Source organism: Mustela nivalis (assembly GCF_964662115.1).
Source record: "Mustela nivalis genome assembly, chromosome: 2".
Taxonomy (NCBI): Eukaryota; Metazoa; Chordata; class Mammalia; order Carnivora; family Mustelidae; genus Mustela; species Mustela nivalis.
The window spans coordinates 169558327-169580955 of NC_139021.1; the positions used below are offsets into that span (position 1 = coordinate 169558327).

Here is a 22629-nt window from a genome sequence, read left to right on the forward strand (position 1 = left end):
AAAAAAAAAAAAAACAAATGTTTACAATGGCTCTCGAAGGGTTTTACGCAGTGCCTTCCATTGATTGATAAAAGAATCTGTTTCCTCCAAAAACAAAAATTAAAACAAACACTGATTCTTCATTCTTAAATTTCTGGGTGATTAAAAACAAAAAACCCTCAGGTAATATATTCGGGAACTTCTCAGTTTTATCTGTTGTTTTTAGGGAGATCTTGTTTGGTGACTGAGGACTGAATCATAAGATTACCTTTCTAAGTTCCTTCTTGCAATATCACTGCTCTGGGGGGCTAACAAAGCTTCAAAAGCTGGGAGATCTAAAATATAAAGTTGGGTTCGGGATGATGTTTTAAAGAAATGCCAGGATGACATTCTAGTTCAGGGTTTACTAAAAAAATATGTGTTGGTGGGGTTGGGGGGGAATCCCTTAACATGTTTGCATTAATACAAACAACCTATTTTTTGTTTGAGTAGCAATTGTAACACTGTCCAACTTGGGTCCTCTTTCATTTAAAGTTTAGATAGCCTCCATAAAAAACTAAGAATGCAAGAATTAAAGCCAAGAAACCAAGACATAAAAAAGGAAAATCATCCTCTAGAACTGTGCAGAAATTAGTTGGCCTCCAATCGAAGTTATTTTTTGTAAGGGGGGGAAAAATTCAGCTTCTTATTCCAATCCTGTTTGAAGCAGTTAAAAACAAAACAAAACAAAACAAAATGGTTTTTCCAACTCCGTGAAGTAAGAGGAACTAGATTCAAGTGGCTGAACCTGAGCGTCCCATCGGATTACTACGCCAGGTTTCCCTTTATTTCCCCCCACAGTGGGCAATGCATGTCCATTGTGATTTATCTGGAGCTGGTTTCTTTTACACCCTCAGCTGATATAAAGTCGAGCTAGGACTGAGGCCGGAGATTTAGGGAGCATCTGGGAAGGCAGCCTCTACAATCCGGAAAGAATGAAACAGTCAGAAACATGAGCAACGGCCTGTGTCACTGACGTTCCCAGTGGTAGGAACACCACTTTTTGCCTCTCGGCGCGGACAAGGAACAGAATTATGGATCTCCCTTGAAAATTTCCCCCAAGATTATGGTGTGCTGCTTTGTTTTCATCCTAGATTTTTAACTTTTCGCTCCTGTTTCTGACCTAGAATGACCCAGGCTCGGGCTCTCTGGCAGGACTGTGAAGATTTGGCCAGCTTGGTTTCAAGGCCAACTGGCAAAGAGCAAGTTCTGAGAAGCGATGGTGATGAGGGCCTTTGTCCTGTTGGCTGTCTTTGTGGAAGCCTCTGCGAGATCTTGCACTCCGAATAAAGCAGGTATGCCCTGGGGCTAGCCCATCTTTCCCTAAAGGGAAGTTTCCAGAAGACTCTCTTTGCAAAGCTCTGTGCTTCTCTTGCTATCAAAATGCAGTATCAGTACCCTAACCAAGTAGATGCAGTTAAGCACGCAGTGCCAACCAGACTTTTCCCGTGGGAAATAACAGTGCATTGGAGAAACTTGAGACTTCTAAAATTATAAAATCCTAGATAGATGAATGGATAGATAGATACATAAATAGATATGAAAATATTTATTTTTAACAAATAAACAATATATTACAACAATTTAATAAATACGTAATCTATTTCATTTTTGACTTATTGAATCTATGTTCTGTGCATGAAATGGACATTTAAAAAAATTTAAATTATTTGCTCACTTCCATAAGCACAGAAATTTGTATCTATTTCTAAATATATCTATATTTCTTTTCTTTTTAAGATTTTATTTATTTATTTGACAGACAGAGATCACAAGGAGGCAGGGAGTCAGGCAGAGAGAGAGGGGGAAGCAGGCTACCTGCTGTGCAGAGAGCCTGATGAAGGGGCTCGATTCCAGGACCCTGAGACCATGACCTGAGCCGAAGGCAGAGGCTTTAACCCACTGAGCCACCCAGATGTCCCCAAATTTATCTGTATTTCTAATCCATTCAATCTGGTTTAACAAATATATTCCTTCAAATAGATTAAAGCTGAAAAGTGGACCAATTTTGAGTACATAGTAAGTATCATGCAGATATCACAAGATGTAGCAAAAACTAGAAAACTTCAGTGACTGGGGTTTGGGTAGAACAGTCATCACGGTTCATGAAGAATAGAAAGGAAAGTGTTTTTATCCAACTGCTTTGCATGTTCAGGTGTGGCTAGAACCCACTGTCCTTTATGAATATTAATATGATTACCATACCTGATTTCAAACCATGTGTATCCTTTTCCTAGATGTCATTCTTGTGTTTTGTTATCCCAAAACCATCATCACCAAAATCCCTGAGTGTCCCTATGGCTGGGAAGTACATCAGCTGGCCCTCGGGGGGCTGTGTTACAACGGGGTCCATGAAGGGGGTTACTATCAATTTGTGATCCCGGATTTGTCACCTAAAAACAAGTCTTATTGTGGAACCCAGTCCGAGGTAAGTCTAAGCCACACAATGAAGAGTTGTTAGGATCATGCAATTGGGGCCCCAAAATAAGATGTCTGCTGCCCACCCTTAAAAGGATTCAGAATTCACCAATTTCCTTTTAAGAGCCAATCCTGACTCTTATTTCCTGGAATGTTAGTGTTATTTAAATTCTTCTTCTCTGCCTCGTTTAAGTGACTCTTTGGATTCGAATTTTATTCTCCTAATTTGTTGCCTGAGTGAACTAAGCCACCTTTGGTGAGTAGAACAATACACATTTCCCACCTCCACCTTGCTCTGAGTTCTAAGCGTGTGCTCACAAGCTACCATCCTTCCGGGTTGGATGGTGGGACATCCTTGGCTCAAGACTTTGAAGTAGTTGGAAATGTACTTTACAGGAGTAACCAAAGTATAATATAATTTATAATTGAGTCTTGTGAAGTACCTGAGACAGATAATCAGAATTAGAAGGAACCACATGCAACCTCTTGCCGAATATCCTTATAGGTCAGAGGAGACGTCGGAGACCTTCCAATTAAGTCAAAGTTGGGGACCACAGGACCAGTAGAGGTATAGTCACAAAGGGAGTCTTCTCCACTGCTGACCTTTAGCATTCCTACTACCTTGATTACAGAAGACGCGAGGTCTCAGAAAATGACAGGAGACAGTCCCAAGGCCGCCTTCTCTTCCTAAAGGCCCCATGAGGACTCAGTGATTTAGAGATTTATGGACATGATTCACAGAAACAGCATGTCTTTGAGTATCCTGGAAGAGTGAACTAGAAATCATCCGCGTGGTCCTAGGCAGGTCACCTCTCCCATAGATGTTCAAGATCCCTTACAACTCTAATATTCTGTGATCTAGGAGTTCAACAAGCCAGAGGAAAAAGCCACAGAAGTAGTGTTCATTATTGGGAGAGGGAAAGAACAAATAATGACATGTTCTAGACATGGGAGATGGGCGAAGGTAGTCATGTAAGATTATTTGGATGGGGGAAGTGGATAAAAAGTTGATGCTGGGAAACAGATTCTTTAGCCTATTCTTTTTGGGTAGAAGCCCAATATAGATCTCTTGTAAGTGTGCAACATTCAACCCATATTATTTTAAACAATCTTAGTCAAACATACTCAAGAACTCTTTGTGGAAATTCACAGCTCACCATTGACGTCTCCCCATAGGTCTGACCATCTTTGGTCACTTTTCCCGGGACCCTCCTTCTCATCATGGGGTCCAGGGCCACCCTAACTGCCTTCTTCCTCTCTCCAGTACAAGCCCCCCATCTACCACTTCTATAGCCACATCGTTTCCAATGACAGCACAGTGATTGTAAAGAATCAGCCCGTGAACTACTCCTTCTCCTGCACCTATCACTCCACCTACTTGGTGAACCAGGCTGCCTTTGACCAAAGGTAAGTTGCTCTGAGAGTGGAGGGTTGGCTGCCTTGTGTGTGTTCTGCAGTCCCTGTCAATCAGGCATGTTTCAGTCCTTATGCAAAATTCTCTCCCCTTTTCAGAGTGGCCACTGTTCACGTGAAGAATGGGAGCATGGGCACATTTGAAAGCCAGTTGTCTCTCAACTTCTATACTGTAAGTGGTCTCCAGGATCTCATTAGTGTGGTCTGTGGTCTTTTCAGGAGATGACGGGAGGCTTCCTTGGGGTTTGCTCTTCCCTAAGCTCTCTGCAGAGCCCCATTCTTGAATTCAAATTAAGACATAAGCTTCGGTCTAGTTTTAAACCTCTTCAAAGAATAGATGCCACAGGAAGGTTGAGTCATAGACTGGGTAGAGGAGCCATAAAAGGGCCACAGAGATAGAAAGTGCACGTTCCCATCTTATGATAAAACTGAGGCAAGGGCAATCCTCTGAGTCATCAGAAGTCAAGAGGCAGTAAGACAGCCAGTGTCTAACTCTTAAACCGTCTTAGTTTCCATTGCAACCCGCTCCAGAGAGTGGTATTAGAATCTAGCTCCTGTTAAAGCGTCATTGAAGTTGAAGGCACCATTTGGTCTCTCAAAATAAAACTAAATAAGCCACAGCCATTAGTCCAGCTGCCCTCCTGTCTAGAAGGGTGTTAGGTTTTTTAAACCTGCAGATTCCAATGAAGAGGCATACTTACAATAACACTCCAACTGGCTAGAGGAATAAATAGAAACTTTTACAAAGAATGTTAGAACTGGGAGATATCCTTAGAAGCCATCGTGCCCAACGCATTCATTTCACAAAAGAAAGGACTCTATTACCTGGAATTCCACTGGCCTTGAACTCTTTGAACTTGCTTTCCCTGCTGCCTAGAAGCTACCAATCCAGGTGAACTCAGAAGGTGAGAAATCCTCTAGAAGGAATCCCAGAGTCACCAGGTCCATTTTGCAGTCAAGGATCTACAGCACAGAAGGAGGAAATGGTGTGCCCATGACCCCACAGATAGTGTGGAGCAGTGCCCAGTCTAACATACGGATCTCTTAGCACTGCTCTCTGAGCCTTACTTCCTATGAAGGGGATGGAGCTTGGGTTTCATGATCCCTCTTTTGCACTGGCCTCATTCAAGGCTCTGTGTTTAATTTCATATTCAAAATTTTGATTTTTTTTTTTTAAAGGACTGTAAGTCATAGAAGAGTTAAGGTCCCAAAGAACCTAGGTTGGACCCTGACCACACATGGCTAGTGGTTAATTCCAGAGAAAAGGAATCCCTTAGAACTCCTGGGCCTATAATCAGGAGGGTAAATGTAGTATGGACCAGCAGGGGGATTAAAAGATGACAACATCATAACTGCTGAAGGTTGTCCAGAGAGAAAAATGGACTCACTCATCAACAACAGTCTCAGGGGACATCACGGCAATGGCCAGTCTTTACTACTGAGCCCCTGTCCAGATATGCACGATTGTTATCTTAACCAGATAAAATCATAGATACGATCCTATGAAGATTTTATGACAGCTGGCAATAGAGAGGCATGAGGGTTCTCAAAAACCATCACCCACCATCTGCCATGTTGGGCTAAGTTTCAGAAATATATATCACATCTTAGCGCTGGAAGGAATCTGTTCTTTTTTAAGAAGACAAACAAACAAAAAGAGGTGTAGCCTCATCACCTCCCAGATCATCCTCTGGGCTGGAGAGACAGACTTACCAGGACACTTTCTTGAGCTGTTCTAGAAATGAGGCTAAGGCGTCCCCTGGGGCCCATCAAGACCCTTACAGGACAAACAGGTCTCAACAAAGAGGGGGTCTGATGTTGCAACAGAAACTTTTGTACTGATTAATATTCCTACCATGGGCTTGGTTTCCTAGGCCTGACCCGCGCGGCTGGTATTTTTCTTCTCCTCCCTTCTTCCGCTCTGAGAGCATTCTTGTGTGTCTCTGAAGCAACAGCTGCCCCCTGCATACATTTCCATCAAATTACCAGAGACAGAGCTGTGCCCTCGATGGGACAAAGGAATCAATGCACAGCTAATTGCTTAGGATTCCAAGAGCTCTGAGTGTTGGGCTCCAAAACCACCAGTTCTACTCAACGTGCTTCCTCTTTTCTCCCTCTACCCCCTCCCACTCAGTCCTGCCAACAGCCCATAGTTGATATTCCTGGCAAGAAGTCGGGAATTGACTTTATTTTGGCCCCTAATCCAAAATAAAGGAAGGTAGTCAGCCTGCAGAAGTGGACTAGCAGTGTGCTTAAGAAAATAGTCTGCCGTTGGCCCACTGGTTTAAGGTCTAGTTTTGCCATTTACTAGTTGTGTGATCGTGGTAAGTTAGTTAACCCCTTGGGGACTTCATCTATTAATTTGTTAAATAAAAATAATAATAGCACTTATCCCATATGTTTATTATGAGGATTAAGTAAAACTATTTTTATGAAGCATTTACCATACTACCTGGTACAAGGTATGTGCCTGCAAAGTAGCCAAACTCATGGTCACAGCCTTTGGCCCCATATAAAGTGAAAACTCTGAGAGTTCCTGGCACCAGCAGCTACCATAATAGTGTTGTTACCTTTACACCATCAATGTCAGTGTGGGATTGGGTTGACTTCTATGCAATCAAAATAGTATTGACCATTCTTCTTAGTTAGACAGAGACCCGGGGAAAGACTTGGGATAGAAAAAATGCAAGCAATAGAGTCCAAATTCATAGGCTTCCAAAGTCAGAACAATCTTCAGAGGTGATCAACCTTGACCTTCCACCCAATGTCCAAAGCTCTTCTGCAAGATTGCTAAAGAGTGGGCTCCCTACCTTCCCCAAGGACAAGGGCAAGTTGACCTTTCCCATTTTCGATCAGCATGTGAAATCTGATATCCTGAACCATAGCCCATTAGTCATTGTTCTGTCTTCTGAAATAATACTGAGTCATGATGTTGCTGATGGCCCTTCAACTATCTTGAGCTTATCTTCCCCAACATCTCCCACCACTGGTGTTCCATCATCCTATTCCCTCCTCTCTGGGGACTATGCAGTTGGCCACTGCCCCACTTCAAAGCAAAGCCCAGACCTGAAATGTTATATTCTAGACCCTGTCAGACATCTGCAGGGCACAGTGGGTCAGGGGTGACCTTCTTAGTTTTGAAAGACTCTAGGAACATGTTCCAGAATTATATTAGCTTTGTGCTGCTCTCTTTCATTTCTATCTCACATTGTGCTTATAAGCAACAACAGCTCCCAGATCTTGCCCACATGAACCGCTGTTAAAACAGATGTACTCATCCTATCCATGTCAATGGACCATTGTGATTCAGTCTTTCCATCAAGTAAAGGGACTGGAAGGCTTGATTTTTCAAGGTGTTCTTCCCTCCTGTTCCACAAATGTGTAGTTTTTGTGGTGTTTCTATGTTTCCAGGAATGCCAAAACAAATGATACAGGTATTATAGGATAAAGATATCTGGAAATAGGCCCCTAACCATGTTATAAAGAAAGTAGGAGGAGATCATGCTGAGAAGAGGATTGCCTTAGCTATAAGGTGAGAAGTGGAGAAACCGACCATTAAAAGTGTTTGTTTCAGAAATGGAATTTCAGAGGAGAATTAACAGATTCTCCTCTCCACTTTGTAAGAGAATCACACGTAGAAGCATTATTCCAATATTCTACTACCCCATGGGCTGGTTCCTGGGAGATGGGGCTGGGAGAAGCACCTGTGGCTAGGTTGGGGGACTGCACTGTGGTCCCCAGTTTAGGTCCCACATTTGTTAACAGTCTTGGGAAATACGACAAGTCTCAGAAAGTAATCATAAACAGTAACAACCATTGTAAATCTGCAACTTTCACTGTATGGTAAGCTAGTAAATCACTGATGGTTAAGAACATTATTGTTTAATTATTGCAACCATTTAAGGGGTACAGAGGTCGGCCGACAGGAAGAAAAGAACTGACTTCTGAGTGACTGACTTAGGGAGCCCTAGCTGGACCCACAATCAGGAAAAAATATAAGAGCCACTAGAAGGTGATTCTGAGGCCTCTCAGCAAATGCCCTAAATTAGATGGTCAGGGGCTAAAGTCCATCGCAACTAGATATCCTTGCTGACTCTGTTTACTCATTGTGGTTCTGCAAATCTCTAAGTCCATGAAACTCAATCTTTTAACTAGCATCCTGGTTTAAGCTTTGTGCTTCTATTACGTAAAATCACCATCATAAAAACATCTCTGCAAGGTTGAAGGCAAAGATTACTTCCATTTTGCAGATGGGGAACTGAGACCCAAACGTCTGACTTGCCTGGAAGTTGGTGGTGGGAGCTAGGATTAGCCCAGCGACCTTGTCCTTCTGTCTTGATCCTGTTGTCTCTGGAGGCTCAGATCAGAGAGTAGTGAAATGTTGTTACTAAAGTTGAGTGAAACTAAGACAATGAATGGAAAAATCAGCCTCCTTGGGCAGGTCCACTGGACATACTACTATATTATAATAACTCCCCCAGAACTGCCTGATGAAGATACCAAGTGAAGACCACACACACCGCACCAGGGATCAATGGCTGTTGCTCCTGTGTTTCAATCAGGGCCATACTCCCTTGGCACTTCGAGAGGCGACCACAGTCTTCTGGATCCATTCCCATAGCCTCTCCCACTTCACCGCCTACCCCCCCTCACTTCCTACCTTTCCCCAACCCCCTCTGCTCACTCAAGCTTCAGCATATTGGCCTCCTTGCTGTCCTGCTAACTACACTGTCACCTGGGGCTTTTGCCTTAGCTGGAACATTCTTCCCCAGATGCCTGCGTGCACTACAGGTACTACAGAAGCATTTCTTTGTATCAGTACTTAGCCAGGAAACACAGGCTTCCTTGCTTCCTTCAAGTCTTGGCTCAAATGTCACAACCTTGATGAGAGTTCCTTAACTACAACTGTATTTAAACTTGCAGCTTGCCTTCCTTACACTTCCAATTTACCCTCCCCTCCTCTACATTTGTTAGTTTTTATTTTCCTTTTTTTAAAAAAAAAGATTTTATTTATGTATTTGACACAGAGAGATCACAAGTAGGCAGAGAGGCAGACAGAGAGAGGGAGAGAAAGAGAAGCAGGCTCCCCGCTGAGCAAACAGCCTGATGTGGGGCTCAATCCCAGGACCCTGAGATCATGACCTGAGCCAAAGGCAGCGGCTTAACCCACTGAGCCACCCAGGTGCCCCTGTTACAGTTTTTCTATGTCATGTACTGTATTCTCTTGCAACATATTGTATAATTCACTTGTCTACTGTCTATGGTCTCCATCCCTTGCTGGAATGTCAGGTGGTTAGAGACAGAGATCTTTGCTTTGTTCCCAGCTATATCTCCAAATACTGGATATCCTGACACAGAGACTATCCCAATATAGTCTGAGTGGTGCCTGACACACAGTAGGTGATCAGTTAGTTATTGCTGTTGCCTTTGTTGGTAACTGTACTGGAATGAGATTATACACTCTCAGACCCAGGCTGGAATCTGCTCAGGCAAACAGTGGAAGTGAGCAAGAGCTAAGCGGGGTTGTCTGTGTTTTATCCCTATCCCCATGGGTGATTAAGTAAAGCCCAGTGATTCAGCATTCTTGGATTCTGCTTTTTTCTATAAGCCAAATCTTGCTCCTGGCTGCAGAGATGGGACATACAGTATGTGTCTCATTGTGACCAGCAAATCCAGAGATGGGATAGCCTCATCCCTTCCAAGATGGCACCAGCATCCTAGGAAGTACAGCTTCTCTAGTCCCTGAGGGTCTCTCTGTGGTCTCGCATATACCTGTGCCCTTGGATGTGTCCCCACCCCCACCCCACCCCAGACCATCTGCTCCTATCACACCCAGCTGCTCAGTCTGAGAGGTTGTAATGTCCAGTGTCAATTTCCTCCCAAAGAATGCCAAGTTCTCTACGAAGAAGGAAGCCCCTTTTGTCTTGGAGACATCCGAAATCGGTTCAGATCTGTTTGCAGGAGTAGAAGCCAAAGGGTTGAGTGTCAGGTAAGTATGTTTTCTCCCTGTTTATATTTTTAAAGCCAAAGAAGAGAAAAAAAGATCAGCCAAGAGACTTTTTAATTACCAGATGTTTCTAGGCATATAACTCTCTGGCTCAAGGTGATGTATTTTATTGCATTTCCAGGTTTAAAGTGGTTTTGAACAGCTGTTGGGCCACCCCATCAGCCGATTTTATGTACCCCCTTCAATGGCAGCTAATCAACAAGGGGTAAGTACCACCCTCCAGAGCACAGTGCTGAGAAGTGGGGTAGGTCTGGGGACCCTTTGGCTTGGGATGGCTTGGGAAGAAGAGGTGAAGCCTCAGGGTCACATCTGTGACACCCTCTGTGCCTCCGGACTGAGCACTGATACTAGCAAATATTTATACAGAGCTTTCTGGTACCAGGTACTCTTCTGAGAGCTTCACCATTTATTAACTCTTTTGCCTTACAAGAGGCAGCCATTATGACTACCATCCCTATTTTTGAGGTGAGGAAACTGAGGCACGGGGGGGTTAAGTAATGTCACTTACTTAGTGTGTGTATTTGTGGGGAAGTGGGTTCAAACCCAATTAATCTGACACCAGAACCCTGGTTAAGACCTAAATCAGACAGTCTGTATAAAAAGCTAAGCATGTAGTACCTAGTCAGTATCCAGTCATCTTAATATCACTGTTTTTTGTTACTGATTCAGTAGATAATGGAATAATGGGGAGTTCTTAAAATTTCTGAGTAGAGGACAAAAGTATTGGGATTCTATAATAGAAAGACAATTCTGGAAGTCATCCATGGCACGGATTAGAAGCAGTGCATGGGGGGGGGGGTGTGGCGCGTGGAAAGACCAGATTAGAGGCCATGGCCTGAACTGAGGTGTAGCCAAGTGAATGGGAAGGTCATCCAAGGGACGGAGAGGTGATCAAAATTTAACAACCAATCAGATATGGGGTGGAGAGAAGAACGGGCAAGGAGCCTGAGAAATATGTGCCATCACAGTTATGGGTTGTAGAGGTGAGGAACTGTTTGGTGTTGGGCATTAGGGAAGAAGATTCTGGATAAGGGTTTGGAGTCTCCTTGAGTTCAGGGATGACATGTTGAGCTTGAGAGGACAGTTTTCTGGAAAACACCTAGAACTGTACTTTTGGAAAAGAGAGGACAGGTTGAGCTAGATTAGAGATGTGGGCATCAGACACACAATGAACAGTAAATGCAAAAGAGACCATTCCCCAAACCCAAATGGACCGGTGTGCCCGTTCTGCCACCAGAAGCCTTCAGAGCTAAGTAAACATTGGGGCTGGGGACAAAAATGATTAGATAACAAAGGCAGAGCCACCTTGGACCTTTAACTATTTATTTTTACTTAGCAAACACTTTACAGCACTTACAACATACCAGCGTGTTCTAGGTCAGTGCCTTACAAATACTAATTTCATCAAACCCCTAGAAAGTAGGTAGTATTTTAGTAGTAGAAATCTGAGGTGTAAACAGGCTTAGAAACTTGCCCAAAGTCTAGAGCTAGTCAGGGGATGGACGATTTGGGACTCAACTCAGGCAGCATTATTTCCTGAGAGATGTCGGTAGGACAGGCCAGCAGAACCACATCTAAGTAACCCAGCAAAGCTTCCTGCAGAGATGGTAGCTTCATTTGGACGTCATACCTATCACAGAAGGATTCCTTTAGGTTCTCTTGACAATGGTGCAATCAAATGACTTCGGGGAGATTGTGAAATAAATTCGTGACCTATAGGGACCTGAAATTATGATCAGGCTCTGGGAAGCTCTCAGACAATGGCTACATAGGACAAAGGCTCTGCCATACCATGGAAACCTCTCCCTGCAAATTGCTCTGGTACTGCTGCTTCCAACTGGCAGATGTGTAAGATGGTAGACAAAGGAACGCTTGTGGCTTTGTGGTAGTCTACAGAGGCAGTCCCCAGACTCTAGTGCATATAGGAATTTCCTAGGGTATCTGTTACACATGTAGGCACACAGCTGACCTACCCCATCAAAGGGTTCCTGGGCAAACCCTGAGAACCTATGTTGAAGCAGAGCCAAATTAAAGAAGTCCTCATCTAGTTTCATATTCTACCTAGCTAAAATGGCCCCTTGAGGTTGGAGATACTTGCACAAAAACCAGTGAAAAGAGAGGAATGAGATAGTCCACTCCCTTAATCTCCCAGATGCTTTGGGTTCACACTGGGCCCTTTTGGAGGAAAATCCAGTTTCCAAGAGCATACAGAGGGATTAGAAGAGATGTATTATTAGGAATTTTGACCTTATGTCAGGAAGAAGGCTCCTGTGATGATGTTGTAAGAGTCTCCCTTGGGTATTCCACCATCCCAAGTTGTCTGTCACAGAGGGGCAAGTGCCACAGCCAGTGCCAAGAGGCAGCAGAGCCAAGACATCTAATAAGCCCACCCAGGACTTGCCTCCTCCCGCCCCCAACAAAGCTCCATTTACATTGCTTTCCATTGGCTGACACCATGCCTTGGACACTCCAGCTGCAAGGAGCTATTTTAAGGACTCAGGTCCTGAGTTCATACAAGGCTCTCAGGTTTATTCACCAAATGAGCCTCCGAGGTCTTGTTTCACAACTTGGAAAATGCCTCCAGCTCTGTCATTGCTCAGAGGTCACCACAACCATGGCCAGGCTTCTGACCTTTGGTCCAGAATAAGGTATACCGTTCACTTCTCATTTTAGTCACTAACTCATGGAGTTGACATTCCTTCAGTCCTACCTCTAATCTGCCCCCCTGATGTCTGGTTCTGATGGGTGTGTGGAGGAGGGCACATCTCAAGGGCTCTCGTATAGTGGGGGTGGCTCTCTGGTGTGTGTATACTGGGTTGGATTGACAATGGAGTCAGAGAGACACTCTTGGAGGAACATTAATTTGGGGGTCCTCTGTGGTGCTGTCCCCGGTCTTAAGCTTTTGGACCCATAGACTTTCTTCCACGAAGGACAGAATCTGCTGATCCTTGCCACCTGCAGACAATACTCCCCAAAGTATATGTGGGCCTTGCTGTACATTCATGTCTGCTCCCAACACCTCGCTGAATGTCTGCCACTTCGGTAGGGAATGAGCGTGTGTTTGGTAAATGAAAAACATTATAACATCCTAAGTTATTACCTTTGGGACTTTGGAATTTTCCAAATGCTACATTCTCATAGAGAATTCGGAAAATATATAAAGATAGAAGAAGAAAGCAGAAACCGTCCATAATTCCACCACTCCATAGTAGCCAGTATCAACATTTAGATGGTATCCCTCTGGTCATTTTTTTTTCTGTGCCTATATTAAAAACATGACCAAATTTTTACAAAGGTAACTATACAATATAGAATTTAAATAGCACAACGTAATTTCAAATTTCCCAGCAGTAAGCCCTCACAATATACACAGAGAAGGGCGGAAGGTAGGACTTGGCTCAGGTGGCTATGGTGGCACTCTGGGAAGTGCTGTTCTCAGCACCAGTGTCTATACTGGGAGTCAGTCCCTGTCCCCGTGCTTCAGATGACTTGTCTCTCAGGAATTTCCTTTCTTTGAGATCGAGGTGTGGTGATTTAACAGCGTGTGCCGCTTCTCCTGAGTCTCCCCCACCACCCCACTGTGCCCTGTCTATAGAATGAGAACCAGCACACCACCCCACAGCTCCTCAACTTGACCTCATATCCTGAAGATAAGCAAGGTGCTGCCAGTCAAAGTGCTTTGTAAGGATAACGTGCCGTATAGAAGCCCAGGGCCGTGTTGCTGTTGTCTGCCAATCTACCTCAGATTTTGCTAGAGTTCACGAAGTAATTCTCCCTCCTCCCTGCCCCATCTGCTCCAGCTGCCCCACCGATGAAACTGTCCTCGTACACGAGAATGGGAAAGATCACAGGGCCACCTTCCAATTCAACGCTTTCCGGTTCCAGAACATCCCCAAACTCTCCAAGGTTTGGTTACACTGTGAGACATTCATCTGTGACAGCGAGAAGCTTTCCTGCCCAGTGGTGAGCCTCCTCTCTCCAGAATGAGAATGTGACCCGAGGTGGGGGTGGGGGGTGGTATTTGAGAAGATGTATTTTTAGCCTGGAATCGTAACCAGACCAGTGTACATGTGCGCTGAGGGCATTCTGGAAGAAAGGTCACTGGGTGTAGGGGCAGACATTCGGGCTCTGTTCTTCCTGCCACCAACAAGCTACAGGGTCTGGCACATGACGCTTACTCTCTGGAGCCTGGTTTCCTCATCTCTAAAGACAGTGGTGATGTGATAAGTCACCGTGGCCCTTCTCTTTGCAGAGAGCCCTATTAGGTAAAATGAGAACAGTAACAGGCATGGAAATGCTTTGAAAAGTTTAAAAGCACAAGGAAAATTCAAAATGTCGGTAGTAGCAATAGGTACTGGATGGAGTCAAAAGATGGATACTTTTAGCTCTTGCCCAGCCAGCTTAAGGGTCCATCCCTGTGACTTGAAACGAGCCAGAGAGATGCCACAGAAATTCCCAACACCCGTTACTGCTGAACTGACTTTCTGAGAGGAAGCGCTGGGCAGCAGGGCCCCAGGTTCACAGCCAAGTTCAGTGCAGCCCAGGCCAGGGGCCAGCTTCCCCTCTGCACCCCCCAACACCGAGAAGCTGCTACAGAATCCATCCATGGACATGCAGAGCGAATCCCAGGTGGGAGACAGGTTTCCACGACAGCCAGGCGTGAACCCGGTCCTTAGGACAGTGGTGCCACAGCGTGGTCCCCAACAGCTTCAGCATCACCTGGATACTTGTTAGGGACGCAAATTCTCAGGCCCCCCAGACCGCCTGATTCAGAAATGCTGGGTGGGCCCAGAAATCTGTGCTGTAACAGCCCCTCCAGGTGATTCTGAGGCACGCTCAGGCTTGAGAACCACTGCCTTCACGGAACAGTGATAAATCACGAATGGCTGCCTGCTCCGACCTGTCTGGGTTAGAGACCCCCCAGAGAGCAGGAACATGGTGTTTCTCAAGAGGACACCTGCTCACGTAGCCTGTGGTAACCAACCCCCCCAAAAGATAACGATTATAATCTCTCTTTCTACTCATTTGTTTTAGCCAGAAAATGGTCACATAGAAGCATGAAAAAAGGGGGAGGGAGCAGACAGAGATATCTTACAGGTGATGAAGGGATAATTAGCGGCCCTACATTTTAAAGAGAAAAGAAAATGAGCCGGAACACACTTCGCGAGAGTCCCCTTCTCAAACCACTGTCAGGAGACTAAGGGCAGGCAAAAGCCTCACTTTTTATCAGAAGAAACCGGGCCAATCCCTTCCACATCCAACCTCTCCCCACCTCACCCCACCCCACCCCGCCCCCAGGATTTCTTCCAGTTTAAAGAGTTCCTAGAGTAAAGCTTTGTCCTTCTCCCAAGTTAGAGAGGGAATCAGGCCAGAGCTCTGGATAATACACAAATAAATAGAAAGAGACAAGTAAGGTAACCAAGATCCGTTGACTGGGGAATTTTGACTCTATCAAGTGTGCAACTTCTTTTTTTAACCTCTCGCCTTTCTCTCTTTTCTCTCCTGTGTGCATTTCTCATGCCCCTCCCCCACTCTTCCCCATCCCCGCCCCTCCCCCACGGCGGGGGTTCTTCAGACCTGTGACAAGAGGAAGCGTCTCCTCCGGGACCAGACAGGGGGCGTCCTGGTGGTCGAGCTCTCCCTCCGTAGTAAGCTTCTCTGTTTTCCGAAAGCCTGAGTTCCTGCGGGGCTGCGTTTACAGGCACAGCAGGTCGGAGCATTTTAACTGAATTGCCAAACCAGTTGTGCTTGTAGACACTACCTTCACCTGCGACTCAAGGTTTCCCACCTGATGAGGAGGGGGCGGGCGAGGGGGAAGCCATAGCTCAGGCCAAACCAAGAAGTTGAGGTTTGTTCACTACCCTGAAACTCTCTGTCTGCAGCCTAAATTCCAGTGCCCCCAAGGAATTAGGAAGTGCTGAGCTTCCCGGCAGAGCAGGCAGCCAACTGTAATAGCGGACAACAAAATGTACTGGGAATGTGCAGTGCAAGTCAACAAAACTCCATAGAGCATCCAGTGCTGGCCCTGGGCTGGGCTGGACCCTGGGCTTCAGAATTAAAGGAGACCACATGGCCCTTGTCTTCAAGAACTCATCACCTAGCAAGGAGAGAGCCGCTAAATGCCAAGGGCAAGGGAGGGGACGATCAGTGGGGGCGCAGGACGTAGGGCGCTACAGGAGTTCACGGCAAGGGGATTCACCCTAGTCCAGGGCCTAGGGAAGACTCGCGTCAGTAATCTTGCAGTGTGACCAGAATGGTATGACATGAAGGGTGTGCAGGGCCTGTGGGAAGAACGCTGGGGCCTTTAGTAGCTACACAATTTTTACTAAGAACATTTTTACCTTCTTATGTGGTGGAAAAAAAAAATCAAAAGAATAATAGTTCATATTTTATGGTATATCATAAAAATGATATGAAATCAAATTTCAGTTTTCTATAAAGTTTTATTGGAACACAGCCACGCGTGTTCATACAAGGTTCTGTCTCCGGATGTTTTCACCCTATGGAGACAGCGTCAAGTAGTTCCAATAGGGGCCATAGGGCCCACAGCAGAAATACTTATTATCTGGCCCCTTCCAGAAAGTGTACAAACCCCTGCCTTAGAAAACCAAGGAGAGAATGGTTTTCTTCTTCTTTCAAAGAAGCTTTGGTGAACCCTGCTATAAACTTTGTCTTAAAGTCAATGGGGGGCTATTGGTTTAATTGGGAGAGCACGTGGTCAGGTCTGTATTTTGGAAACACAGACCTGAGGCTCCTTCCTTGATCTTTCCTTAAACCTTCAGCTTTCTCTCTCTTTACTCTTTACAGGCAGGGGATCCTTCCGTCTCTATAGCTTCTCAGGTAAGGAAAAGAGGCACCTCCCCGAAGGGTCATGGGGCAATGCCTTTAAAAGGTACATGTGTGTTTTAAAAGAAGCTTAGCTTTGGCCCCAGCAAAACCTTGAGAATTGAAAGCTGCTCTTTAAAGCACACCTGAGTGGGACAGAAGGGGGTAGAGGTAGACTGATGTCTCTCCAGCCAGCCCCTGAGCTCTGCAGGAAGGGTGCATCTGGAGACAGATTGGACGAAGCAGAATTGGGTCCCACCTCTCAGCAAAAAACATCACCAGGGGGCTTTGCTTGGGTTCCTGCATTAAGAGAATGTGATTTTCAGTGATACATTTTTTTCAACAAATTTCTCGGAGTCCTTGCTATGACTCTGCCCCCTCATTCACTAAACGACCTTGGGCAATGAACTCACCCTTCCACTCCCCAGTCTCCTCTAAGAAATTGGGCGAATAATGGCTCCTATCATACATGCCTGCTCTATGGATTAAATGTTACAACCAAGGGCACCAAAGAATGCCCTGCATACAGCAAATATCAGTAAGAACAGCCATCATTACTCTTCTAGGCACTGGAGCTCCTACAGAGGGAGATAGTCAAGGCCTCTGCCCTTCCCTGTAGTGAAACTGTTGGAGTGGGGGTAGAGGGATGATTTAGATAGTAGCCAGGGAAGCCTCTCACAAGAAGAAACATTTCAGCTAAGACCCAAGACCTTACCAAGTGATGAGGAGAACAAACTATGGGAGGAGATGGGGTAAGACAGTTCTATTTATTAATAAACTCAGAGATGTAGACTTCGCTCTCACAGTTACAAGAAATCACGTAAACCAACTTTTTAAGACTCTAATCCCAGATCTTCATTTCTAAAGAAGTCCCGTAGTGAAAGCCCTAAGGTAAAACGTGCCATCACTGTGTTGCCCCTGTTTAGACGAGGAAGAGGGCAAGAAACTGACAAAACCGAGGGGCAGAAACCCCAAAAGATAAATGGATTTTATATAAAATGTGCAGTTTTATGAAAACCCACGTAATGCTTCTGGTTGACTCTTGTGTCCAGTTAACCCTTTGTTGCCTTGTCCTTGCTCCACGTCAAGTGTTTCTGTCTGCTCTCCTGTCTGATTCACAGATGTCCTCTATCACCTCATCGTCATGCTGGGGATTTGCGTCGTGTTGTAGGAAATCACCAGGCAGCCAGCAGCATCTCCTCCACCCAACATCACCTCCTGTGTCCGTGACGAACTTTTATCGTGCCACCAGCAAGAACCAACAGAAGAGCATACTGTTGGGAAGCAGAGAATAGTGCTTTGCCAATTACGTGTTCCAGTGATTTTTGTGAATTTCAGTGATTGCCTTTGGTGCCCCACTTCCTCCTGGGACTTCCTGTGGCTCCGAGATCCTGCAGTTCCTCTCCTGCGGCTGGTGGAGAAGTCTCTTTTCCCCCAAGCTCAAGGCAGGGCTGCAGAGGACTCCTTTGAAAGCGATTCTAATTTTAAAAGTCTAGCACACCCAACCAAGTGCAGCTGAGCATTGAGGAGAATGTAGGGCATAATCGCAAAGTCAGTGCTAAGTACAGAATGAACAGGAATAGCCAACTTTGCCAAGGGGGGCCTTTGTCATTGATGCCCTGCGATGCTTATTTAAGAACCAGGGCTGAGCCACCAGGCAGGGGGGGTTCTGATCTTTCAAATGATAATGCAGGAATCAGACTGGAATATAATACTCAAATCTGAGTGTTAGAAAGGAAAACAACTCTTGAGAGGCCACCACGGCTAACCCAATTTGTTTTTAGTATAGTATTTCTTAAATAAGTGTAAACATCATATAGATATTAACTTGTTTTTAGAGCTGATAGAGATTTCAAAAATCAAAAGAAAATGAACAATTAAATAGGACTAAGAAGAATAAAACCCACATTAACAGAAATTTGACATCATGATGTGGCATTGCCTAAATGAAACCACTGCTGGCACAGGACATTGGAGTGACATCTGTGACAGGTCCTCTAAATTTGTCAACCCAATCCTACTCTACATCTTGTGATGTGCAATGCTCTCGCATTTTTTTTTTCTATTTGATCTAAGAAATCTTCATCTGTGCAGAATGGTCTGACCTCATGTAGTCTTTAACAGTCAAGCATGTATCTCTCTGTTTTTGTCTCCTTGACTTATGACTTATGACTTAGAATGGAACCTACCAAAAAAATTAGAAACACAACTGCAAAAATGGCCAGTGGCATCACAGGGCACCACACCCTGAGGCCTGCCCCAGCCCAGGGATTAAGAATGCATGGATGTTAATGATTTACAGGGCCAACAACAACCAAAAAAAAAAAAAAAAAAAAACCTGAAGAGCCAACCCTCATAGACCCCTGGGCAAGTCCCAAGAATGCACTGTCAACAGCAGAAGCTAGAATGGGACAGGAAAAGCCAGAGCTCTCACTTTTTTTCTTAGTCCTGTACAGACTTAATGAGTAGGCTTTTACTTTGAAAACCCATCAGTGTGTCTCTCTGTGGCTAATGTATTTGAGAGGTTTTGAGATGTGTAGTTGGGTGAGTCTTTTAGAACTGTGCTGAGGAACTCAGAAATCCAGCTAGTTCCCAAATTTCTGGAAACATGGAGTACACGTTTGTTTAGCAACAGACTAGATTCAAATGACTCAGCGGCGTCTAAACTGTTCTCAAAGCTGGAGCTTCAGCCGGTTTGGGATTTCTTCTTTTTATAAATTCAGAATTTTTATAACAAGGAAGGGCAGAAGACATTTTATTGGTTCTAGTCAAAAACTCTTAAATAGCCTACTTAGAGCCATGATCAAATCTTTGGCCATCCAAGTAAAACAATGTTGTATTAGTTTTGCTTTATTTTATCATATTGTTTAATGCTCTTGTATCTTCAATTGGTGCTTTAGGATAAATAAAATACCTTAAAATAGATAACCTGTGATTACAGCTTACGGTGCTACTCTATCATATTAAGAGCCAATTCCTCTACCCTCCCACGGGTTCCTATGGCTAGAACTTCTTCAACTCACACACGTACCACAGACCTTCCATCATTCTACCCGACATTTACTTTCCAAGACTTCCAGCATTCGCTTTCTGACACAAGGAGACAATGCCATCCGTATGATCTCCCTATCTCTAACACCCTAACACCAGCCACCAGCAATCAAATGTGTTTCAACCTCAGGTGAGCTAAAGCCTCTTCACATCTTCTAATTTCTCTATCAAGGAATTAAGAGAAAACACTCAAAATAATCTCTGTTATAATTTCTCATGAGTATTACACATAAAACATTTCCTTGTTTGGAGAACAAGGAAAGAGTAGATAAGTCCCTTAGGTATCCTTGGCTGACATAGAAAAAAACACCAGACATAGATTTTAGGAAGTTAATCTTATCAAATTCCTGCTTATGATCCTTAAAGACTCCCTCTCTTAAAACTTGAGTAATATAAAGAAAAAAATATACAGTCATGCATGTTTCCTGAGTATAAATCTCTAAGTCTCTACCTATTGATCTATCAATCAATAGATATGTATTTAGAGACAGAGATTTCTCTGTGTGTATATGCATGTAGATACATATACGTGTATATATGTACACATGTGAATGGACGTGTATGCACAAATGTGGGTATGTTTTATGAGTTTATGTGTGTATTGATGCCAAGTGTTTATTATGTCCAATGAAGAAGGCAGAAGTAACAAAGTCTTTATTATCTAACTTCTAGAAGCATGTGAGCTAGAGCTGAAAGGGAACAAACACACACACTCCATACTGATACACAGATGGGATGATAATAGACAATCACTATATCCCACCCCGTCCCTACATCCGCGTACCATTGTCTAATGCCTTTTAGATGCAACAACGTTGGACTGCTTTGTTACCTCCATACTTTTGTGTACACCTCTATAAGCCCTTAACATATGGCAGTACTATTGGTTTGCTACTTCTCTTCAACTAATCTGAGAACTAACCAACAGGGAACGTTTCATATTCTCATTTCCCTGGTGTGGTACCTGGCTCAGCGTACGTGCTCAGTAATTGCTCTTTGAATTAATGAACTGTCATACGAATGGAGGGATGAATGGGTGGTTAGGTGGATGGATAGGGTATGGTCTATCTCTCTGAAAGGCCTCAGAGCAGAGGTTGTTCTGTTCCCTTCCATGGGAGAACAAAGTGTTTGGAATCCAGGCACTCTACTCCCAAACAAGAGAAGAAGTTCTGAAGTATAAAAAGTTAAGTGTTGTCCGATTGTCTCCATGCTGAGGTGGCAGCAGAAGCTCCCCTGTCCCTCTCAGGTAAATGCCTTCTTTTGACTAACACTGTCAAGCCTTGATGCTAAAGGCCTATGGGGGGAGCAGAGAACTACCGCAATAAAAATGGAATCATGTCAACAGAAAATGGAGTCTGTGAAAGTCCTTGAGTTCAGTTGGGCAACCTCTGGGCAGAACAAAACTGCTGCGAGTGGAAACACACAGTAGCTCTGCGGAGACGGGGCTGTCTGGACAGCACACCCCTCAGCCCCCTATTTAGTGGCCCTCTTCCTGAAGAAAGGCAAGGATTCCACCAAACCTTTCGTAAGATTGGATATTAAAGGCTCTCAACTCACCAAAATTATTTTCCTCTACAGAGTTCAAAAATATTTCTACAAAGGCAGGTCACCGGTCAAGTAAAAAAACAAACAAACAAACAAACAAAAAACCCAAGAAAACATCCCTGATCTCATTGGTTTTCACTCCTTCAGTCTTGGGAAATTCCCCAGGAAAGGTTCTCAAACACCATACATCGTCCAAGCTGCTCTCCCATATTCAGGAGCCGCCAGGAGGAAGATGATCGGGAAGATAATCGGGATGTAAGGAGTTGCAAGGGATTAAAAAAAAAATAGTGCAAAGTGCATTAGTGGTTTAGTGGTTTAGTCAGTCTGCTACAAGAACCACTGACAGACATGGCAGCACCCTGTTCTCTGTGTGAAGGGGGAGATGTTCATAGCAGAATGGATGGGTTCCTCTTCATCTGCTGGAGGCTGGAAAAAATTAAGCCCTTCATATATCAATGAAATATTCCACTTTGATGGAAAGCAAAGCCTATCTTTGTTCCTCTGCTTTGGATAGGAAAGAAATTAAGCAACAAATCGAGAGTGAAACATTTCCTTTTGGAAACTGCAGCGCTCACAGGAAGTCAGAGCTCAGGACCCAGCCTTGCAGAGAGGGGCTGCCCCAACCGGTCTACCTGATCAGGAACGGCCTGATCCTGTTGGACCGCGCGGACTGCTCACACCTTCCATAGTGCTTTATAAACATTCCTGAGATGCCTTCTGATAACTAAAGGTTAGGGAGCAGGACCTGGGTAAAGCAGACGGGGGGTCAGGGGGGTGCCCAGCAGCCCCAGCTTTTGTTCTCCAGCTTTTCTCTCTCCCAGAATGAAATTGGGTTCACCACAAATTCACAAGCTAATGGGCCGGAAATATCTGGCAGCTAGGGCAAGTTCACTGGCAGGTCTGGGAGCAACAGCCTAGCCCTGGTCCCCCAGAAATGAGTTCACCCTATTTGCTCATCCCAACTCCACAGAGCTCTGGGGCAGGAAGAGGAGGCCTGCTAGATAGCTCTCCCTACTGGCAGATTAACTCAGTACCCCAGATCTACATCCCCCGAATGGCGTATTTAATGTGTCTAACCCAACGGTCCTCAGATTTTCATGGGACCCCACAAGCACCTTTAAAGAAAACACCTCAGAAGCTCTCCAGGACTTTAGCTTTTTCCTCAGTAAATTCAGGGATTGGAAGAGTGATTCAACCAGAAGGTTGTTGGTTTTCCTTTGCCCTGTGGGAGGCAAAGGAAAGTCACAGAGGAGGAAAGGCTGCCCCTGAAGGGAGTGTGCCCTCTGAACAGACACCTCGGTCTCCCTTGCTTGTTGACTGAAAATGTTGTTCTTGGCCAAGGCACAAGTAAG

The 22629-nt window shown here is 44.7% G+C and overlaps 2 protein-coding genes across 3 annotated transcripts in view; one reads left to right on the top strand and one right to left on the bottom strand.

Moving 5' to 3' along the window:
* GPAM (glycerol-3-phosphate acyltransferase, mitochondrial) overlaps positions 1 to 5583 on the bottom strand; it is a 103113-nt gene extending 97530 nt beyond the window's left edge. The window contains exon 1 of the mRNA XM_082721367.1: positions 5563 to 5583. The gene's annotated coding sequence lies outside the window, so the exon portion shown is untranslated. The remainder of the gene's footprint in view (positions 1 to 5562) is intronic.
* Positions 904 to 19567, top strand: TECTB (tectorin beta). 2 transcript variants are annotated; one of them, XM_082721371.1, is made up of 11 exons: positions 904 to 1005; positions 1146 to 1313; positions 2256 to 2446; positions 3701 to 3843; positions 3949 to 4021; positions 9735 to 9838; positions 9978 to 10061; positions 13657 to 13819; positions 15432 to 15504; positions 16664 to 16696; positions 17803 to 19567. In XM_082721371.1, the coding sequence occupies exons 2-11, from the start codon at positions 1238 to 1240 to the stop codon at positions 17850 to 17852; spliced, it is 990 nt and encodes a 329-aa protein (XP_082577497.1). In that variant the 5' UTR covers positions 904 to 1005; positions 1146 to 1237; the 3' UTR covers positions 17853 to 19567. The 2 variants fall into 2 exon arrangements, with proteins under 2 accessions (XP_082577497.1, XP_082577496.1); XM_082721370.1 differs by having other exon boundaries at positions 3919 to 4021; positions 17803 to 17961.
* The last annotated feature ends 3062 nt before the right edge of the window (positions 19568 to 22629 follow it).